The sequence below is a fragment of the Sinocyclocheilus grahami genome, unplaced genomic scaffold (assembly GCF_001515645.1).
Source record: "Sinocyclocheilus grahami isolate Dianchi unplaced genomic scaffold, SAMN03320097.WGS_v1.1 scaffold55.1, whole genome shotgun sequence".
Lineage (NCBI taxonomy): Eukaryota > Metazoa > Chordata > Actinopteri > Cypriniformes > Cyprinidae > Sinocyclocheilus > Sinocyclocheilus grahami.
In genome coordinates, this window is record NW_015505234.1 from 4,672,701 (window position 1) to 4,691,327 (window position 18,627).

Here is an 18,627-nt window from a genome sequence, read left to right on the forward strand (position 1 = left end):
TTATTCACCCTCATGTTGTTCCAAATGGGTATTATTTTTTTTCTTCAATGAAACAACTGCTATTTTGAATGACATGAGGGTAAGAATTTTTCATTTTTGGGCAAATTATTAATTTTAATTATATGAACAGTTAAAAACAGGAACTATCAGGGATGCAAAATCTCAGACCAATACTGGCACAATAAGAAAACACAAAAAGTGAGTCTCAGTAAGTTATGATGAGCAACCTAATGGCTTTTATATGCAATTTTACAAAATTTTACCACATCTCTCGCCATCTTTGGTGAATGACTGGAAGCATCACTCTAATCATATTATCCATTTCTATATATCAAATGAAACACAAAGATCAGGGTTTGCAAACTTTCCCCAACCACTCTTGCTGTGTTTTGGTGTTTAACCCCAAGGCTTGTCACTGGTTATTTTGGGTGCCAGCTCCAAAACACAGACAGGGATTGGAACATTTTTGTAGAGGGACAAGACAAGTGGACTGGAAGGTATTTAAAAGGCCACCCATAGACAAAGTCACACAGTGAAGCCATTAGAGTAATCATCATCCACACAGAGGGTATTCTAGGACAGAGGTTAAGCCTCCTGATTCAGAGTGGCATGTTTTCTCCTTTGGCCCGGAAACTTTTGGAATAATCCAGCCATCTGCCCATCAGGCGACTTGGCCACCCTCTGAGCAATCGCTTCTCCCAGTGATTTCCTTGCTCTTCGAATTTTAACTAATTGATTAAAAGGTGGTCAAAACCATGGAAGAATTAGGAAAATAAAATAAAAACACCCCTGAGAGCACTAAACAGGGTTACATATGTCTTTATTGTTAGAAAATTCACATGCCATGCACTTTCAAACCATGACCATGTGCATTATCCAATCCTAATGATCAGGTATGAAGAACTTGGGAAAGTTTTGTAAAAAATACATGGGCACTGTCTCCCAAGCAAAGAGATTCAGGCTACATTCATCAATTCACATTACATATCTTTAGCAACAAACAGAAAACAAACATTCTGCTCCGACAAAACACACACACATATACATATATACATATATGCATTTGCACGCACACAATGTTATTATGCCTATTTTCTATTCAATCCCCTCAACATCAGTAATGTCAGACTGAAGACAGATGGTTCAGCAACATTAATCTTTCTTGCACATCCAAAAAAAATTTTTTTTTCACATTGATTTCACTTCTTTGACTATTAGAGTGAAAAGCATTTAAATAAAGTTAAGATATTTAAAAAGAGACAGATAAAACACATACTGCTTAATACCATGATGCCTGTTCTGCTTAGTGGTATATTTACTTGCAAAAGAAATGTGCAGCTTAGAGTATATATAAAAAAAACCTTTAAGAGAACTTGTTTCGACAAATTTTCTCAATTTTTTTCCTATCCAGTTAAGCTCAAAATGGATAAAATTCCAAGCTAAAATAATACAAAAACTCTGAATTAGTGTCACTTTTTATATTGTTTAATAAATAGGGTTAACAAATGCTAGTAGTGCTTTAGTCTTTCATTTCCATAGTAAAATTCTCTGGGAAATACATTTGAAAAAAAAAAAAAAAAAAATCAATGGCATTAGAATATACACAAATTAATAATAAAAATGTTTTAACTAAACTTTCCACAAGTCCTTTCCTAACATCTTGCTAATTTCATCCCATTCAGTCTCTTTTTTTTTTTTAAAACCACATTCGGATGAACCTGCCCTGTAGTGCCCAAAAGCAGAGAATAACCTTCTTCAGTCCCTTCAAAGCCATAGGTGGGGAAGATTTTAACAGAACTGATGTCTGGCCTGATTTGGGACTAAACAGACCAAGCAGAGGAGGTACACCAACTCCTGAGGACTGTCAAATCACCATGAGATCTTTCCGTAGGCTAAGGCCCCTAGAACCAAAACACAAACAGCTTTAATTAAACTGGATGAACACAAACTATGTGAGCGAGCCAGCCAGCTACTTTAAGAGCAGAGACTGTTACAGAAGCAAAAGTAAAAGAAAGTGTTGTCCATCGTTCTGGCAAAGGCTGGAAGTTTGTTTGATGTTTTGGCATGTTTAACAGTCTCCATTGGGTAATCTAATTAGAAATTAAACCACCGTAGTCTATCCTTATTTCAGTAACAAATAGAAACTTCACCCTGTGGGCAAAAACAAACAGCAACAATTCACTTCAAGAAGTGAAGTTTAAAGTTCAGCAAGGTCGATGTAATCCATCCATCGAGGTAAGAGCAGCACATCTGGCTGTGATCCAGGGGCACAGCCCAGCCCCTCCTTTTCTATTCGGTTCATTTAAGCTGTTCAGTGATGGATGACGAAAGAGGAGTGCATTTCAACATGGGACGCCGTAGCATAAGTGACAGCGGTACAGACATTGCGCTCTGCAAAGTTAAACGTTTGGATAAAAATGGGATAACTTCTGATGAGGCGGAACAATGTTGTCAGATAGAGTTAGTGGTTTGGTTTATCTTTCCCTGACCCACCATATGACTAAGTCTTACTCAACTGAAATATGACATTTGAAGAGCACAAACCCATCAAGGCAACAACAACAACAATAATAATAATAATAATATACACAATCATTCAAAAGTTTGGAGTTGGTAAGATTTTTAAAAATGTTTTTGAAAGAAGTTTCTCATGTTAACCAAGTCTTCATTTATTTGATCACAAACGCAGTAAAAATATTGCAAAACATTACAATTTGAAGTATTAGTTTTCTATTTGAATATAATTTAAAATGCAATTTATTCCTGTGATGGCAAAGCTGAATTCTCCAGTCTTCAGTGTCACGTGATCCTTCAGAAATCTTTCCGATATACTGATTTGCTGCTCAATAAAAATTTTTTTTGCCATCAATAAACACTGATTAATATTTTTGTGTTAATTAAAGTTAAGTTGAAAGAGCAGCATTTGAAATAGATTTAACTGTTGAAACAGATTTGACTTAACTGTTACTTTAGCAATGAACGAAAGAAAGAACGAACGAAAGACCTTGGATTGGGATGGTAATCTAACAATGTAGCCTACATGCAGGTAGCTCACTAGGTTGAGTCAGTGTGTATCAGAGAGGATGATATGATTGGCTTTACCTACGTCAGGTGGGTTTGGCAGTCAGGGGCGAAGCCCCACCCAAGGTCAATGACTCAACATAGGTCAGCGCGCTCTGCATTGACGTCAGGCAGTACCCTTCCTCTCCGATCAGATACCTGTAGACATAAACAAACACTTCATTAGCGCTTCTGCTCACAAGGGAAAACAAGATCTCTTCCACTGAGGGCCAACTTCAAGTGAACCCTTGATCTGCTAATGAGACTAAGACACAAGATCAAGCTGAAGCCAAGAGTCAGTGTGTAACATGCTGGGGAGTGTGATGAGAGAAAAAGTAAGGGAGAAAAGAAAGGCAGTGTGAGACAGATCATTCTATTCATTAAAAGAAGTTTGCTCAAATATAAAAATCATCATTTTGCACCCTCAAGTCATTTTAAACCTGAGCCATAAAGTGTTATTTGATCTGAGACCTGCTTAAGGTGCAGATTACCAATAAAAGTTTGTATTGATGAACAAAAATCTCTCATGACTTGGGCGAGTTCACCTAAAAATGAAAATTTGCTGAAAATGTACTCACACGCACCCATCCAAGAAGTAGCCGAGTTTGTTGAGAATCCAAACAGTTGATAAAAACACAACAATCCACAAGTAACCCACACGACTCCATCAGTTAACATCTTGGGAAGTGAAAAGCCGCATGTTTGAAAGAAAAATATACAGTACATCAATGTGTTTTAACTTTAAAATGTCACTTCTGCTGTGTGCTTGATCTGTGCTTATTTCTCTCCTGATTCAGATGAGATTACTTTTTCCCTGGAGAAAACAATATTATGGACAGAGAACTCATATTTTAACTGGAAGCAATGGTTTGAAAATGTCTTGGACACACAGATTTTCATTTAACAAGACGTTAATTGATGGACTGGAGTCATTTGGATTACTTGTGGATTATTGTGATGTTTTTATCAGCTGTTTGGACTCATTCTAACGGGAATGGAGGATTCATTGGTGAGCAAGAGATGTAATGCTAAATCTGTGTTTCGGATGAAGAAACAAACTTCTACATCTTGGATGGTCTGAGGGTGAGTGCATGTACACTCTACAGATACGTTTAGATCCTTTTTTGAGCTTGATAGACACTACAACAAGTTTAATTTTGTGTTCAATGTCAAAAATAACAGCAAACAAGTTTGAAATGACACAATGAAAAAATAGTCTATTTTTTTGGCAAACTATCACTTTAAATCAGTCTTAGATGGTCCTAATTAAACAAAACCTGTCAACTGTGCCCGAGAATGAATATACTTCCTATCACAACCTTCCTCACACGCTGCAGAGTTCCACCCTTAGTTCCAAGCCACCAAGAAACAAACATCTAGAGATTTTATTTGTATTTTTATAGGGAAAGAAAAAACCCAAACCAGAATATCCCCAACATTCCTTGGTAATTGCCAATTTAACCAGCCTGTAAAAATGTCCAGTTTTATACTGATAAACAGAGCTCAGGGCTGTGGTCTGAGTAGACATGCAAGAGTACAGCACAGGAGGGGTGACATGAATACCCACAACACCGCTCAGGAAACAGGTCAAACGGTCACCTAAATGAACCGAGATCTCACTGATGTGATATCCTCCGCTCCAAAAATGTATATAAACATGAAAGATGGCATCAAAGGCGGACTCATATTACCGATAAGAACTGTAATATTTGTTTTATGGGTTTATTCCAACATGTTTAGACTGGAGGGTATTTTTCTAGCTGAAATATTCATGCACAAATTCTGAGACAGTGCAATAGATGACATTTTCAATTATTGGTAGCAAGTGAGATCATGCTCTGTCAAAACTTGATACATGCCCAAACGACAGAGAGACTGGCACTTAAAAAAATATGCCAAGCCAAATTTCCAAACAGCATCATCTATCCCACCATTATCAACATCTGATGCCAAAAATTTGACAGACTGTCAATCGGTTTAAGAGACTGTCTGAGATGACATTTTCTATTGCATAATATTTAATCAGGCTATAAATGTAACTTTTAACCCATTATAACACTAACATTTAACTCACAGCAATATAGGTATCAACTGGACAATCTTTTACAATTTTTGTGTTTGCTTATTTATTTGACACTTTCATGCTACATCTAAAGCCATTTTCATGGCAAGAACTGTATACACAAACTACATTCAAAAGTATCATGGTTTCCACAAAAATTAAGCAGCACTGTTTTCTCCAAATCAGCATATTAGAATGATTTTCTGATGGATCATATAACACTGAAGACTGGAATAATTACACTAAATAACATTTCAGAATATTAAAATAGAAAGTTTTTTAATGATAATATTATTATTATTTCACAATATCACTGTTTAACTGTATGTTTGATTAAATAAATGCAGCCTTGATGAGCATAAGTGACTTCTTTCAAAAGCATTTAAAAACAATCTTACCAACCACAAACTTTTTAACGGTAGTGTATGGCATAAAGCATCTTCCCATTACCCCTTCTGTGGTTACTTACTGGTCACGCCATTCTTTATAACATCTAAATCTAAAACAAGACTGACTTTACGAAAGAGTGCCATAAGACATGCCCTGGTGGGAGGCACGTGCATAGAAGAGTGTGGGCCTTCTCTCCATTCTACAGAATTTTCTGTGGTACAGCATGCTCAGTTCATTTTTAGTTCATAAATAACCGTGGAGAATAGAAAAATTACACAGTATTTTATATTGAAAACGCACCCCTCGTGAATGAATTCTTCCAACGCAGCACATTCAGACACCAGCTGAGGCATTTCACTGCGTAAAGCCACGAACGCCAAGATGGGCAACAGGTCATCAGCACCTCTGAGGAAGACAAAATGGGAGGAATTAAGAAATGATGTGATGAGGTAAAACAATCCAACTAAATTCAATTTCTTTGCAGAATAAGCTATTCTGAGAAAGAACACATAAACCCCTGGATTCGTGCGTTGGAGGGACGTTTGCGTGAGAACATAGCTGGGTGTCCCCTTTCCTGCCGGACTGCAGGACACCCGATATGTTTCATACAGGTGAGAATAGCTCTGCATACCATTGCAGTTCCAACACCGTTTCTGCTGCTATCAAAATAACGCTCATGCACAGCAAAGGCGTGCTGGGATGACGCGGCTGTTAGCTTGTTCAAGCCTGTTTGTCAAATTACGGCAAAATCGGAGCATTTGTTCAACAGCTTTTTTTTTTTCAGCGAGGGCCAAATTTGATAGAGTTTAGCAATGTGAACTTGAAGGGTGATGATGGTAATGAAATTTGCTGGAGCAAAAAAAAAAGAACAAGTGCATGAGCATTGTTAGAAATGAAAAAAAGATGTATTATAGACCAATATACCCCCTCTAGAGAAAAGACAAAAGAATAATACAAAGATGTACAGACAGAGGAAATGACTGCTGTGCAGAAGGAAACAGCAATATAAATTTAAGTATGAGTGAACGTAATCCAGAAAGAAGAAGAAAGTGAGCGAGTGAGAAAGAGGAGAGACAATGGAACAGAACAACCAAAAAAAGGGTGAGAATGGCTCAATTGTTCATGTTCATGCATGCATGAGAACAGTCATTCTCCCTCACAACCAAACACAAACTTAAAGGCAAAACAAAGGCAGAATGCGCCTTGGCTGTGCTACCAGGGCAAAATCAGGACAAGTCTCACAATGACACATTTCCTTTCGGATCGCTGATGCCTTTATAGCATAATAATTTTTAAACCAAAGTTCAAGCACAGAATTGAAAACAGCCAAATAATGCTAACGAACCAAAACCGTTGGATTTGGAAAGCAACAGTACATTGTTCTGGTAAGAATCAACAAACATACGAAAATTAGGGATGGGCAGTATGACCAAACCATCTAATTGCAAAATCGTAATTATATAATACGCCTTTCAAAAAAAACAACAAAAAAAAACCTTTAACTAGACTATATTGATAATTCAGTAAATTAAATAACTGTATACTATTTAAATGATTAACAACGTAAATTAATAAATATAAAAAAAATATTCAAATATAATTTTACTATTTAACTGCAGAAATTAAGTCATTTTAAACAACAACAAATATTACTATTATTAAATCAATATATTTAAACTAAAATTTAGGGCAATGCGATTCATAGATTTTTATTTTCATTTTCAATTTTGGCTTCCAACAATTAAATCAAGATAATTGAAGTAAACGATTACTGTGCCGCATTCATGCTTGCACACCTTCCTTCAAAGTTGTGCGCTTTCGTTCCTCCCTAAAAGCCCAAATTTTAGGCGACCCACTTAGAGAGGAAGTCAGCTCCGAGCGCCCCGTGGGGGCCAGAGGGTTAGCTTTGGCCTCTGTGAGGTCTGATGAAGTCTGACACAAGGCCACCGCAAGCAGGAGATCCTTCATGTCTCTATCTACTTTTTTTTGAAAAGGAAAGCAAAAAGGATGGAGCTTCACAGCAACACAACGGCTTTTATAAAACTTATGTATACTCACATTGCTGCTGATTTGGGTGGAGGATCATTTTCTTGCAGGAGGCGGTACTCTTCAGCACAGCCACAGATGATTCGTAGAGTTCTCACTGCAATGAAAAACAACTGCAGTCAAAAAATGTGACCGGACATTACTGGTAACGTTTGGATTCAATCAAGATGCTCAATCAGGTTTTAGGCATTGTTAACTTTTAGACATGCTCAAACTGTAAGAGTACATAATATAAAGGGTACATAATATGCACTCTTTATGGTAGAAACCCATTTCTGCCACATGTTTAGAGCTCAAAGTTATTCTTTAATATAATAATATAAAAATTTTATAAAACTGCTTAATGTATGGAAAAGATAACAAAATCATTGTCAAAATCAATACAAATCTACCTATCTATAACTCACTGACGTCTGTCTTCACTGAACCACTAGGGAGAGGGAGAGGGAGGGGGGGAGGGGGAGAGAGGGAGAGGGGTAGAGAGAGAGGTAAAGCAAAAAACAAGATTTAGCAAAGCATGATTTTATGACGTAATAATCATGACATAAGTAAATTATAAGATCAAGTCAGTATTAGTCATAACTTTATCTCATAAGTATGACTTAGTATATTAATTTAGAATCTCATAATTATAAGTTGAATTATGACAAAGTCTACAAATATTACTATGTCGAATATTTGACAGATTTTTTTTATTTTGTCTTTTACAAAAATCTCATAAATATGACTTACTAGTCACAATTATGGCTTTTAAAGTCCGTGTAAAGGCAATTCAGAGAATTGTTTCTAAACACATAAATGTTAGAAATGTAATGCTGAAAACAGGTTACAAAGACTGTGAACTAGGTTTAGACCATTAAAACAGTTTTTCACCATTTCTGTGTCCAGGATTTTTTTGGGCGAGCCTGAAATCATGTCTCGAAGATGCACTGGAGCCACTGAACATGGCCCCTCCCCTAACACAATAATAACTAGAGCGCATTAGCATCAGTGGTTCGCCCGCTCAATCGCGAGTTACTGTCATTACCGTTAGTTACTACAGTTTGTTAGCTAGCCATGCCTTCGTCAAGTAAATGCAAGTTACCTGTTGTATGGCTATGTAAATCCAATTCAAATGCTCCATTCAGGTGGTGGCAGCTTTCCTACGAGTGGGTGTGGTTTCAGTGCTGAGAGTGGACACACCCCCAGCGTTTGAGAGCAAAGAATACGCCTTATTTTTTCAAGATTGTGGTAACTTATTTTATTTACTTGGCTTTTTTATCATTCAAATTTGGCTGGGTTGTTAATAACACATTTTTCTGTAGTGTGAAACTCAGAACACATTTAATATTGCTTTACACAGACTTTAAATTCATAATTATGATAATCAAAGCATGATTCTTAGGTGGTAGAAATTAAGTTCTAAAATTTTACAATAGGTTCTCCTATCCCAACTTAATATACAGAAACAGCTAGAAGTGAGCAATTTGCAGGCTGATTTCATCTTTTTTAAAAAAGGGCACGGCTATCAGTTTGTCAGATCAGATGGGGAGTGTGTTTGGTAAACCTGTTGGAAAACATTTTATTTTTGCAATTCCATTTAGACACCAAAGCGACACACTGAAAGGGTTTGTGGTTTCAATTTACAGTAAGATCTTACCGATACACTCCAGTTTCTTCTGAGGACAATAGTCTCTATACAGAAGCTTCAGCTCCTGCACCGCTGACTCGTATGGGTAGGAACCGTGCAGCACAGCTGGGTCTCTGGGGAACAGTTTGGATGGTACACCAACATCATCAGGTGACACATTACGATGAAAACGCATGCTGCCCTCAACAGCCATCTCCCGTTCTCGATATACCTTCCTAAAGCATCACCGCAACACAAAGAACAAATAAATCATTTATATGCAATTATCTAAACCATACAGCTTCTATGAAAGTGCTTTGATAACTAAGAGCATTTTGGGAGCAGTTGTAAGGGAAGATGGTTATTTTCAGTCATACTGGGACTACTGAATGTTAGATTAATAGTGCCATCTACTGCTCAGCATCTAGACAATTCATATGACTCCGTAATCTGCCATTTAAAGTAGTAATTTGAATATTCTAGATTTTGAATAAGGAAAAAACTTTTTTTTGTATTTATTTTATTAAAATAAAGTATTTACTTCACATAAGTACAATTGAAAAATGTATTTTAAAAATATGTTATATCCAAATCTGTGCAACAGGGGATTAACCTAATTCTTATTATATACTATTCATTAAATAAGTTAGAAATTAATACTTTTATTAAGAAAGGATACATTACATTGATCAATAGTAACAGTAAAGACATTTTTAAAGACATATTTTAAATAAATGTTATTCATCTATTCATAAAAGAATTCCTGGAAAAGCAGTTTCCACAAAAATATTCAGCAGCACAACCGCATCATCAGGTGACACATTACGATGAAAACGCATGCTGCCCTCAACAGCCATCTCCCGTTCTCGATACACCTTCCTAAAGCATCACCGCAACACAAAGAACAAATAAATCATTTATATGCAATTATCTAAACCATACAGCTTCTATGAAAGTGCTTTGATGACTAAGAGCATTTTGGGAGCAGTTGTAAGGGAAGATGGTTATTTTCAGTCATACTGGGACTACTGAATGTTAGATTAATAGTGCCATCTACTGCTCAGCATCTAGACAATTCATATGACTCCGTAATCTGCCATTTAAAGTAGTAATTTGAATATTCTAGATTTTGAATAAGGAAAAAACATTTTTTTTGTATTTATTTAATTAAAATAAAGTATTTACTTCACATAAGTACAATTGAAAAATGTATTTTAAAAATATGTTATATCCAAATCTGTGCAACAGGGGATTAACCTAATTCTTATTATACACTATTCATTAAATAAGTTAGAAATTAATACTTTTATTAAGAAAGGATACATTACATTGATCAATAGTAACAGTAAAGACATTTTTAAAGACATATTTTAAATAAATGTTATTCATCTATTCATAAAAGAATTCCTGGAAAAGCAGTTTCCACAAAAATATTAAGCAGCACAACCATTTTCAAATTTGAAAAGAAAGGTTTCTTGAGCAGCAAATCTGCATATTAGAATGATTTCTGAAGGATCATGTGACATTGAAGACTGGATTAATGGCTCCTGAAAATTCAGCTTTGCCATCACAGAAATAAATTACATTTTAAATTGTTATAAGACTATACTACTGTATATAATCAAGTAAATCAGATTTGGTGAAAAAAAAAAAAACACACCACTCATTGACCTAACTTTTGAACGGTGGTATATGTTTTTAAAAATGTATCTTGTGACCTACCTAAAAAGTGCTGACAGAGGGCACCAAATAGGGGTGAAGAAGACTTCCTCTATACTCGCCACGCATTGGTCCTTAGAATTTGCAGTGTTGAGACATTCAAAGGACAGAAGACACAGAGACAGCAGGCGATCTGTTTTACACAAAGATACATCCATTTACCAGACAATCAGCCAACTACTCCATTTCATGAAAGGACCTTTTTACAAACATGTTTATGGTGGATTATGATGCTTAGGCGTTGGTTACACCCTGACGCAGTATAAACATGATACAACCATACAGATCCCACTGGCTATAACGGGATTTCTAAAAATGCTGAACTCACATGCTGCACATTTCTAGAGTCACAACTAAGGTCCCAATCACACAAGAACAGACATTTATTTACCAATAGAAATGTGGATGTCTTTGATGATGGCCTTCAAATGTTCCTTCAAAGCACGATCCTCAAGATGATGAACATGAGACTCTAGGTCTATGTGTGTTGTGTCGAAGGTCACATCAGAGTCTGTATCATCACCACTGTGAGAAGGAACCCAGTCCAGCTGAGTAAGAAACTTCTCTAGATCCTCAAAAGAGTTCTCCCTATCTGTAGAGACCAGAGTTGAGAACTCATCCGAGTCTGTCTCAGACTTTGTGTTGTTGGCATTGAGGTCGTGGGATGGGGAAAAAGAAATGGAGGCGTCAGATAAACTGTGTGTCATAGCAGATTTGAGCGGGCTCTGCTGCTGCTGTGGAGAGATAGGACTGTCGGACAGGAGCAGGCTTTGGGCACTGCGGGAGGGCTTTAAGGGTACTAGTGAGTGACCAGGCGCTGTGCTCAGAGGAACACACTGGCTCACTATAGGATACAGTCTGTTATACACCCGATACTGAAGCCTCTTCAGCAACTTCATGACTGGGTGGTCTGGGTAGCTGGGATCGGGAAAGAAAAGAAACACATGACATAAGACACGGAAGAAACACTTCTGCTTGAAGATGATCTGACAACATGAACCTACCTGAGAAGACATGAGATAAGACCTGAAACCAACGTTGGATCATTTGGATTCTTTTTCAGATTAGCTTTCCAAATTTTTGGCCATTCCTATGAATAAACCAATAAAATCATTATTTATACATTTATGTACATACACTAATGTTCAGTCAGAACGAATTTTTGTTGAAAGAAATTAACACTCTTATACAGCAAGGATGCATTACACTGATCAAAAGTGACAGTAAAGACATTTATAGTGTTACAAACGACTTGTTTCAAATAAATGCTGTTCTATTCATCAAAGAATCTTGGGGGGGAAAAAAACCCTTTCCACAAAAATATTAAGCTGCACTACTTTTTACTACAATGACGATAATAAGAAATGTTTCTTAGGCACCAAATCAGTATCTTAGAATGATTTCTGAAGGATCATGTGAAACTGAAGACTGGAGTAATGATGCTAAAAAATTCAGTTTTGCATCACAGGAAATAAAATGTTTTAAAAATCTTAAAACAGGAGTCATTTTAAGTTATAATAATATTTTACAATATTACGTTTATTACTGTAATTATCAAATATATCACATCCTGTAGTGTCAAATGAGCTTTCAAAAATACAAAAAGTAGTGCATCAATCAAAATTAAGTTAAAAAGTCGCATGCATAATGCAGAATTAGTCAAATGCAGATTCAAATACTTTTAGATGGGCCATGTCACAGCAGCCAACTTTCAAACTTTCAATATTTTCATGTCATTTTACGCACTGGATTTTCATATGGCAAAGATTCATTGTGATTAACGGAAACATTTTAGCATACATAGCATACCAAGTACAGTAAGTTTGCATTTAAATGTACACGATTTCCCCCCAAACCACAAGATAATTGAATATGTAAATCGTTTGAGAAGCATCAGATATCTTACTTTGTCGCCACGCAAATTATAATACAATAAGTCAAAACGAACCTTCCAGAATGTCTTGATTTTTTTCCAGTATAAACGGATATCCATCGGTGTTTCTCTGCGTCTCCGGATCATTCTTGAGAACTGAACAGCACACACTGTGTGTGTCCCACCGAACAACATTAAGTTTGACCCGCCACCAAAACTTAAACGAAAGAACTTATACCGTGTAAGTAAATGCGATATTGCTCATTAAAACTACGATAGTATTGCGATAGCGACCTTATGATTAAATATGAATTGTATTGGTCTGCGTGCGGCAATCTATCGCTCTGATCCAAAACCACTGCAGGCGTCGCTCCACACGGACATGTTAGTTCAGTGAATCGCGCAAAGCCATTTAAACCAGGAGGTGTGGCGTCACATGTGTTCCACGCATGCGCGCAATAAAGTAACAAACCATGTGCGTAAACAACTGCAATCGGGTCAAAGAGTAAGTTCATTGTTTATGGATTTTCCACACATATATACAATTTTATATATATTATGAACGTTTGGAACCACAAGGTGGATATAATCACAAAGTGAAATATTTTCATTGCCTTTCTGGGTCTAATTAATTTTTTTCCTCTTCGTTGTTATTTATTCATTTAAATTTTTTTGCCAAATACTTTTTTCTTCAGAATTTGTTTACAAATGAAAAAAAAAAGCAGAAAAATAAATACAAATACAAATAAAAAATTATGGAGATAAATATGGAAAAAACGGGAAATGTAAAAAAGTACAGCAGAATGCTAATAAAACAATCAGACGATGGATTTTCCACACATATATACAATTTTATATATATTATGAACGTTTGGAACCACAAGGTGGATATAATCCCAAAGTGAAATATTTTCATTGCCTTTCTGGGTCTATTTAATTAATTTTTTCCCTCTTCGTTGTTATTTATTCATTTAAATTTTTTTGCCAAATACTTTTTTCTTCAGAATTTGTTTACAAATGAAAAAAAAGCAGAAAAATAAATACAAATACAAATAAAAAAATTATGGAGATAAATATGGAAAAAACGGGAAATGTAAAAAAGTACAGCAGAATGCTAATAAAACAAACAGACTCAAGAACCTTATGTTTTTAGGGCTCTCGCTGCATATATTTATTAATTTCCTAGACACACACATAAGCATACAATTTTTTCCCCCCAGACTTACCAATGAAGTTTTTTGTGTGGCCTGACCAGGGGTAAGTCTTGCCAGCCGAGCCTCATAATTAGCCTTAAGTTTCTGGTTGAGACGTGATGCTTCTTCAATAGGCGTTAATTCCCTGTCATGCACATACAAAACCTATTACTGTGTACATACTGTACATTAGGGACAGTGAGACTAGAAGAACATGATGTCCTATTAACTTCCTTCATATGGATGCAGAAGAGCTGATAGCCTTGAAAGATCAATTGTCGGGGTCAGTGGAAGTGCACATAACTAATTTTGTGAAACGTGGGGCATCATGTGAACCATTATTTAAAAAAAAAAAAAAAAAAGACTGATGAACAACCATATGTTAAAGGTTCTGGACAGCAGCTAACAAAATAGAGATTATTTAAATGATAAATTATTTATAATAATTATTTACATTTTAAACAAAAGCTTGCACTTTTTTTGTCTTGGTCTCTTTTTCTTACAGAGGCATCATCCAGATGAAAAACAATCTGGTTGACATTATTGCTTTTATGCTTTCTTAAATAACTTTTTTTGAATGCCATCTATTTAAAATGAACCATCATATACAGTTTTCAAGTATCTGACAGAGGCTGTTCTGTCTCTTGTAAAACCAAGCATTATGTTCTTGGAGAATCTAATTTAATAAAACTGGGGCATTCATTACGGAGAAAGTTACAGTGAATTACAACACCTTTATTTAATGTAGAGCTCTGAGATGGTGAGACAATTTATGAAACACTATTTATTAGCCTTTAGAATTATATAATAGTAATGTATAGTTTTCAGTGTTATTTAATCTTGTTTTTGTTTGTTATCTTGTATGTCTTTGTATATCATACTATATCTTTGGGAACCAGATGTGAACGATCAATGGATATTGGGACTCTGTACCCATCATTTTGTAGGTTCCCCCACATGCTGTTATGCACACAGTGGTTATGAAACTCTCAATAGCTCACTGGCTTACTTTCGGTTGTCTTGTGATTCCATTGACTGAAGCTTCTGGAAGACTTCAGGTGGCAGGAAGGGGGAGTCGGTCTTCCCTCCCTCAGAGAGGACTCTGCGATGTCTGGTGGGCTGCTGTCTACTTTGGGTCTCAGAAACCAATGCAGCTGCATTAGGTGTTTCTACAGAAAGATGAGTTTTGTTTAAACTGAGATTAGGGCTGGGTAAAAAAATCGAATGCGATTTTCATGCGAATCTCGTCAGTAGTCGCATTCTCTTTTTTGCACAGCCCTAACTGAGATACACTATCATTCAAAAGTTAAAGGTGGGAAAGATTTTTAAAAAATTCAATAATTAATAATTTTATCCTGCAGGGGTGCATTAAATTGTTCCAAACTGACAGTAAGACATTTATAATGTTACAAAAGATTTCTGTTTCAAATAAATGCTATTCATCAAAGATTCCTGAAAAAAAAGTATCACGGTTTTCACAAAAATATTAAGCAATAAAAACTGTTTCCAACACTCATAATACTAAGAACCATTATTAATAATTAAGCACCAATAATAATTGAGCACCAACTTAGCATATTAAAATGATTTCTGAATGATCATGTGACAATGAAGACTGCTGAAAATTCAGCTTTGTCATCACAAGAATAATTTACATTTTAAAATCTATTAAAATAAAAACTGTTATTTGAAATTGTAATAATATTTCACAACATTAGTTTTTTTTTTTTTACTGTATTTTGATCAAATAAATGCAGCCTTGGTGAGCATAAGTGACTTTGTTCAAACCATTAGAAAATCTTAATTATTCCAAACTTTTAAATAGTAGTGCATAAATAATATTTTCTAAGAAATGTCTATATGTTTAATACATTACCCCCCGGGTTTCACAGACAAGGCTTAAGCCTAGTCCCAGAATAAAATGCATGTTTGTTCTGTTTTAACTGTAAGAAACTTCACAGACACTCTGACTGAAAACCCTGAACAAAGAAAATCAAGGCTCACCTGTCATTTTGGGATGATTTGTCACATTAATAGCAGGAATGGTGGTCTGCTGGGAAGCGGACAGAGGAGTGGAGGAGATGACGGGTGTTGGGGACTCTCGCTTTCTTATGATGCATGATTTAATCCTCTCTAAACATTGCTCAACTAGTTTCACCATTTTCTCTAATTCCACCGACTCCATCTCTGTCAGAAGAAGTGCATAAGAGTCATATGTCTCATTCAGCCCATGAGAACAGAACTTCAAAGCTATGATCTGACGGTGGAGTTACTCCTGCCTAATCAACCAGACAAACTTTAAATAAGCCTGAAAAGTTCATTATGAACAAAGATTAGATCTAGCCTGATCTAATTAGAGCTTTAAAAATCATTTAATGCAATCTACAGAAGTTAAGATACATTTGAACCTTTTGTGTCTTATCAGTAAAATGAATTGTGATGTCATGATGAAGCACACAAATCTGTGTGACACATTAGCACATACAATCTCTTCCTTAAAAGTTCTCTCTTGAAATAGGAAGCCAGTATACACCACATGACAATGACTAATGCAGAGGAAATAAAATGCATTGTGAAATAACCTTTGAAGCCTGAAAGCCCACATCACATTTGAATAGAAAGTTTGAAGGATGTCTAATTGGAAAACTAACTCGTTTCTTAATTAAGTATGAATAACTTACGTTTAGATGTGGCATCTTCAAGCAAAGCGTGAGAGATGTAGCTGATACTTCTCAAGTATTCACAGTACGCCTCCTATAAAGGGATATAAATAATCATAGTGGGTGGCAGGAAGATTTTATTGGATGTGCTCTGCAACACAGTGCCTTAAAGTTATGTTAAAGTCTTTGCTAGATGTCCTCTTCTGGTGTCTCTTGAACTGCCACAACCATTCACAAAAAAAATAAAATAAAATCAGACACAACATGATGTACCATCTAAATATTTGATCTAAGTGGCAGGAAGATTTTATTGGATGTGCTCTGCAACACAGTGCCTTAAAGTTATGTTAAAGTCTTTGCTAGATGTCCTCTTCTGGTGTCTCTTGAATTGCCACAACCATTCACAAAAAAAAATAAAAAAATCAGACACAACATGATGTACCATCTAAATATATGATCTACATCTGGACTGAGAATGTGTATTTTCACAACATAAACTCAAACTAACACTGATTAATCTTTAAACACACTCTAATTTCAGAAGATTAGGAAACAGGAACATTTAGTTAAGATCAAAAGGTAAACACTCCATATCACTGGATCCCGATCGACTGGACCGCAGTAGTTTTTCGGGGAGAATCATTGGGGTTCTCTCATGATGATCATCGGCTTCGATCCGTGTTTACGCTGATAAATTACCTCTCTCGCGTGCATTTATTAGATACATATGATCATATCTGGACCTAACAGGGCAGGTTTAAAGATTTAAACATCTGTACCTTGTGTCTGTTGCCGGTATCTAGCTGAATTGCCAATTTGACAAGTTTCATGGCATTCTGCAGCGGTCTCTGACTGCTGTCACTTACAGAGGCGGCCATCCTGCCAAAACTATCGCGCGAGTCCGCAACAAGCTGCTCTAGTGACGTAATTACTGCGTTTTCAAAATAAAAGGAGGAGATGTAAACAGAGCTGTTAACCATAGACTGTTAAACAAACAAAGAAATACAGCCTGTATTATGATAGGGAAAAAAATTATAAAAAAAGAAAAAAAAATGTTTTCTTGAAAAAGCCTCTTCAAGTAATGGTAACCACAGACCTTAATTAGGAACTAAAATATAATAAATATAACAATAAGGCAAACATTCAGAAAATAGGCATACATATTAATTACAACAGAAATAAGAAAAAGTGGCTATATTGCTTATAACTATTTTTGTTCTTTTCCCCTGCCGTTGAAATCTTTGAAATACCTTACATTCTGTATTGTTACAATGATATGTGAATAAGGTAATAATTTAATACTTATACCGTGTTATTTCAGTATTGTTTATACTGTATATCATTGCAGTATTTAGAAATATTTGCATTTGCTTTTATATTGTATTTTCATTTTTGTCACGTGCTTTTGTCATTTTCAAGTTTTTACAAATATTTATTTCTATATAACTTTACTGTTTATTAGTTTTATTCTTTAAGTAATTATAGTACTTCAGCTTAAACTTCTTCCTTAGATGCAAAGGCAACATTTCTCATTTTTATTTCTAATAAGTTTTTCTTTTCCTTTATTTAATAATGTTCATATTATTTCAGCTTTGTTTCAATTACTCAAGACTTCTTATTGTTAACAATAACAATATTAGAAAGTACCTGAAGATATCAAACTTAATTCTAGACAAAAGACCAACACAGCAGGTACAGTAAATATTTATTTTTAATACTGTCTCAGCAGTTTTTACATTGGGGGAAACAAGGAACAATTTGCAGTCTCTTAATAAAACACACTTCCTCACTGAGGCCACACACATACAGATGGAGAGGTTTATCCTTATGTGGCAAATTTCTTTTGTTTGATGGGTGCAGGCAACTGAAATAACAAACATATATATATATATATATATATATATATATATATACATAAATCTACCAATATTAGAAATATTAGGCTCTCAACTTTGTAAAGATAGATGACATTTCAGATATAATAAATAACTATAATAAAATAGAAAAGAAAAAGA

At 35.4% G+C, this 18,627-nt stretch overlaps 1 protein-coding gene across 1 annotated transcript; it reads right to left on the reverse strand.

The window, feature by feature from the left end:
• Positions 1-804: 804 nt before the first annotated feature.
• On the reverse strand, positions 805-17,509 carry LOC107583898 (VPS9 domain-containing protein 1-like). The gene is made up of 13 exons (XM_016270251.1): positions 17,392-17,509; positions 16,634-16,706; positions 15,957-16,139; positions 14,962-15,121; positions 13,986-14,097; positions 11,891-11,976; positions 11,278-11,804; positions 10,890-11,019; positions 9,198-9,403; positions 7,571-7,655; positions 5,813-5,917; positions 3,103-3,219; positions 805-1,901 (listed from the first exon to the last, which is right to left on the reverse strand). Exons 1-12 carry the CDS (start codon positions 17,488-17,490, stop codon positions 3,108-3,110), a joined length of 1,878 nt encoding a protein of 625 aa, XP_016125737.1. The 5' UTR covers positions 17,491-17,509; the 3' UTR covers positions 805-1,901; positions 3,103-3,107.
• Between the last annotated feature and the right edge of the window lie 1,118 nt (positions 17,510-18,627).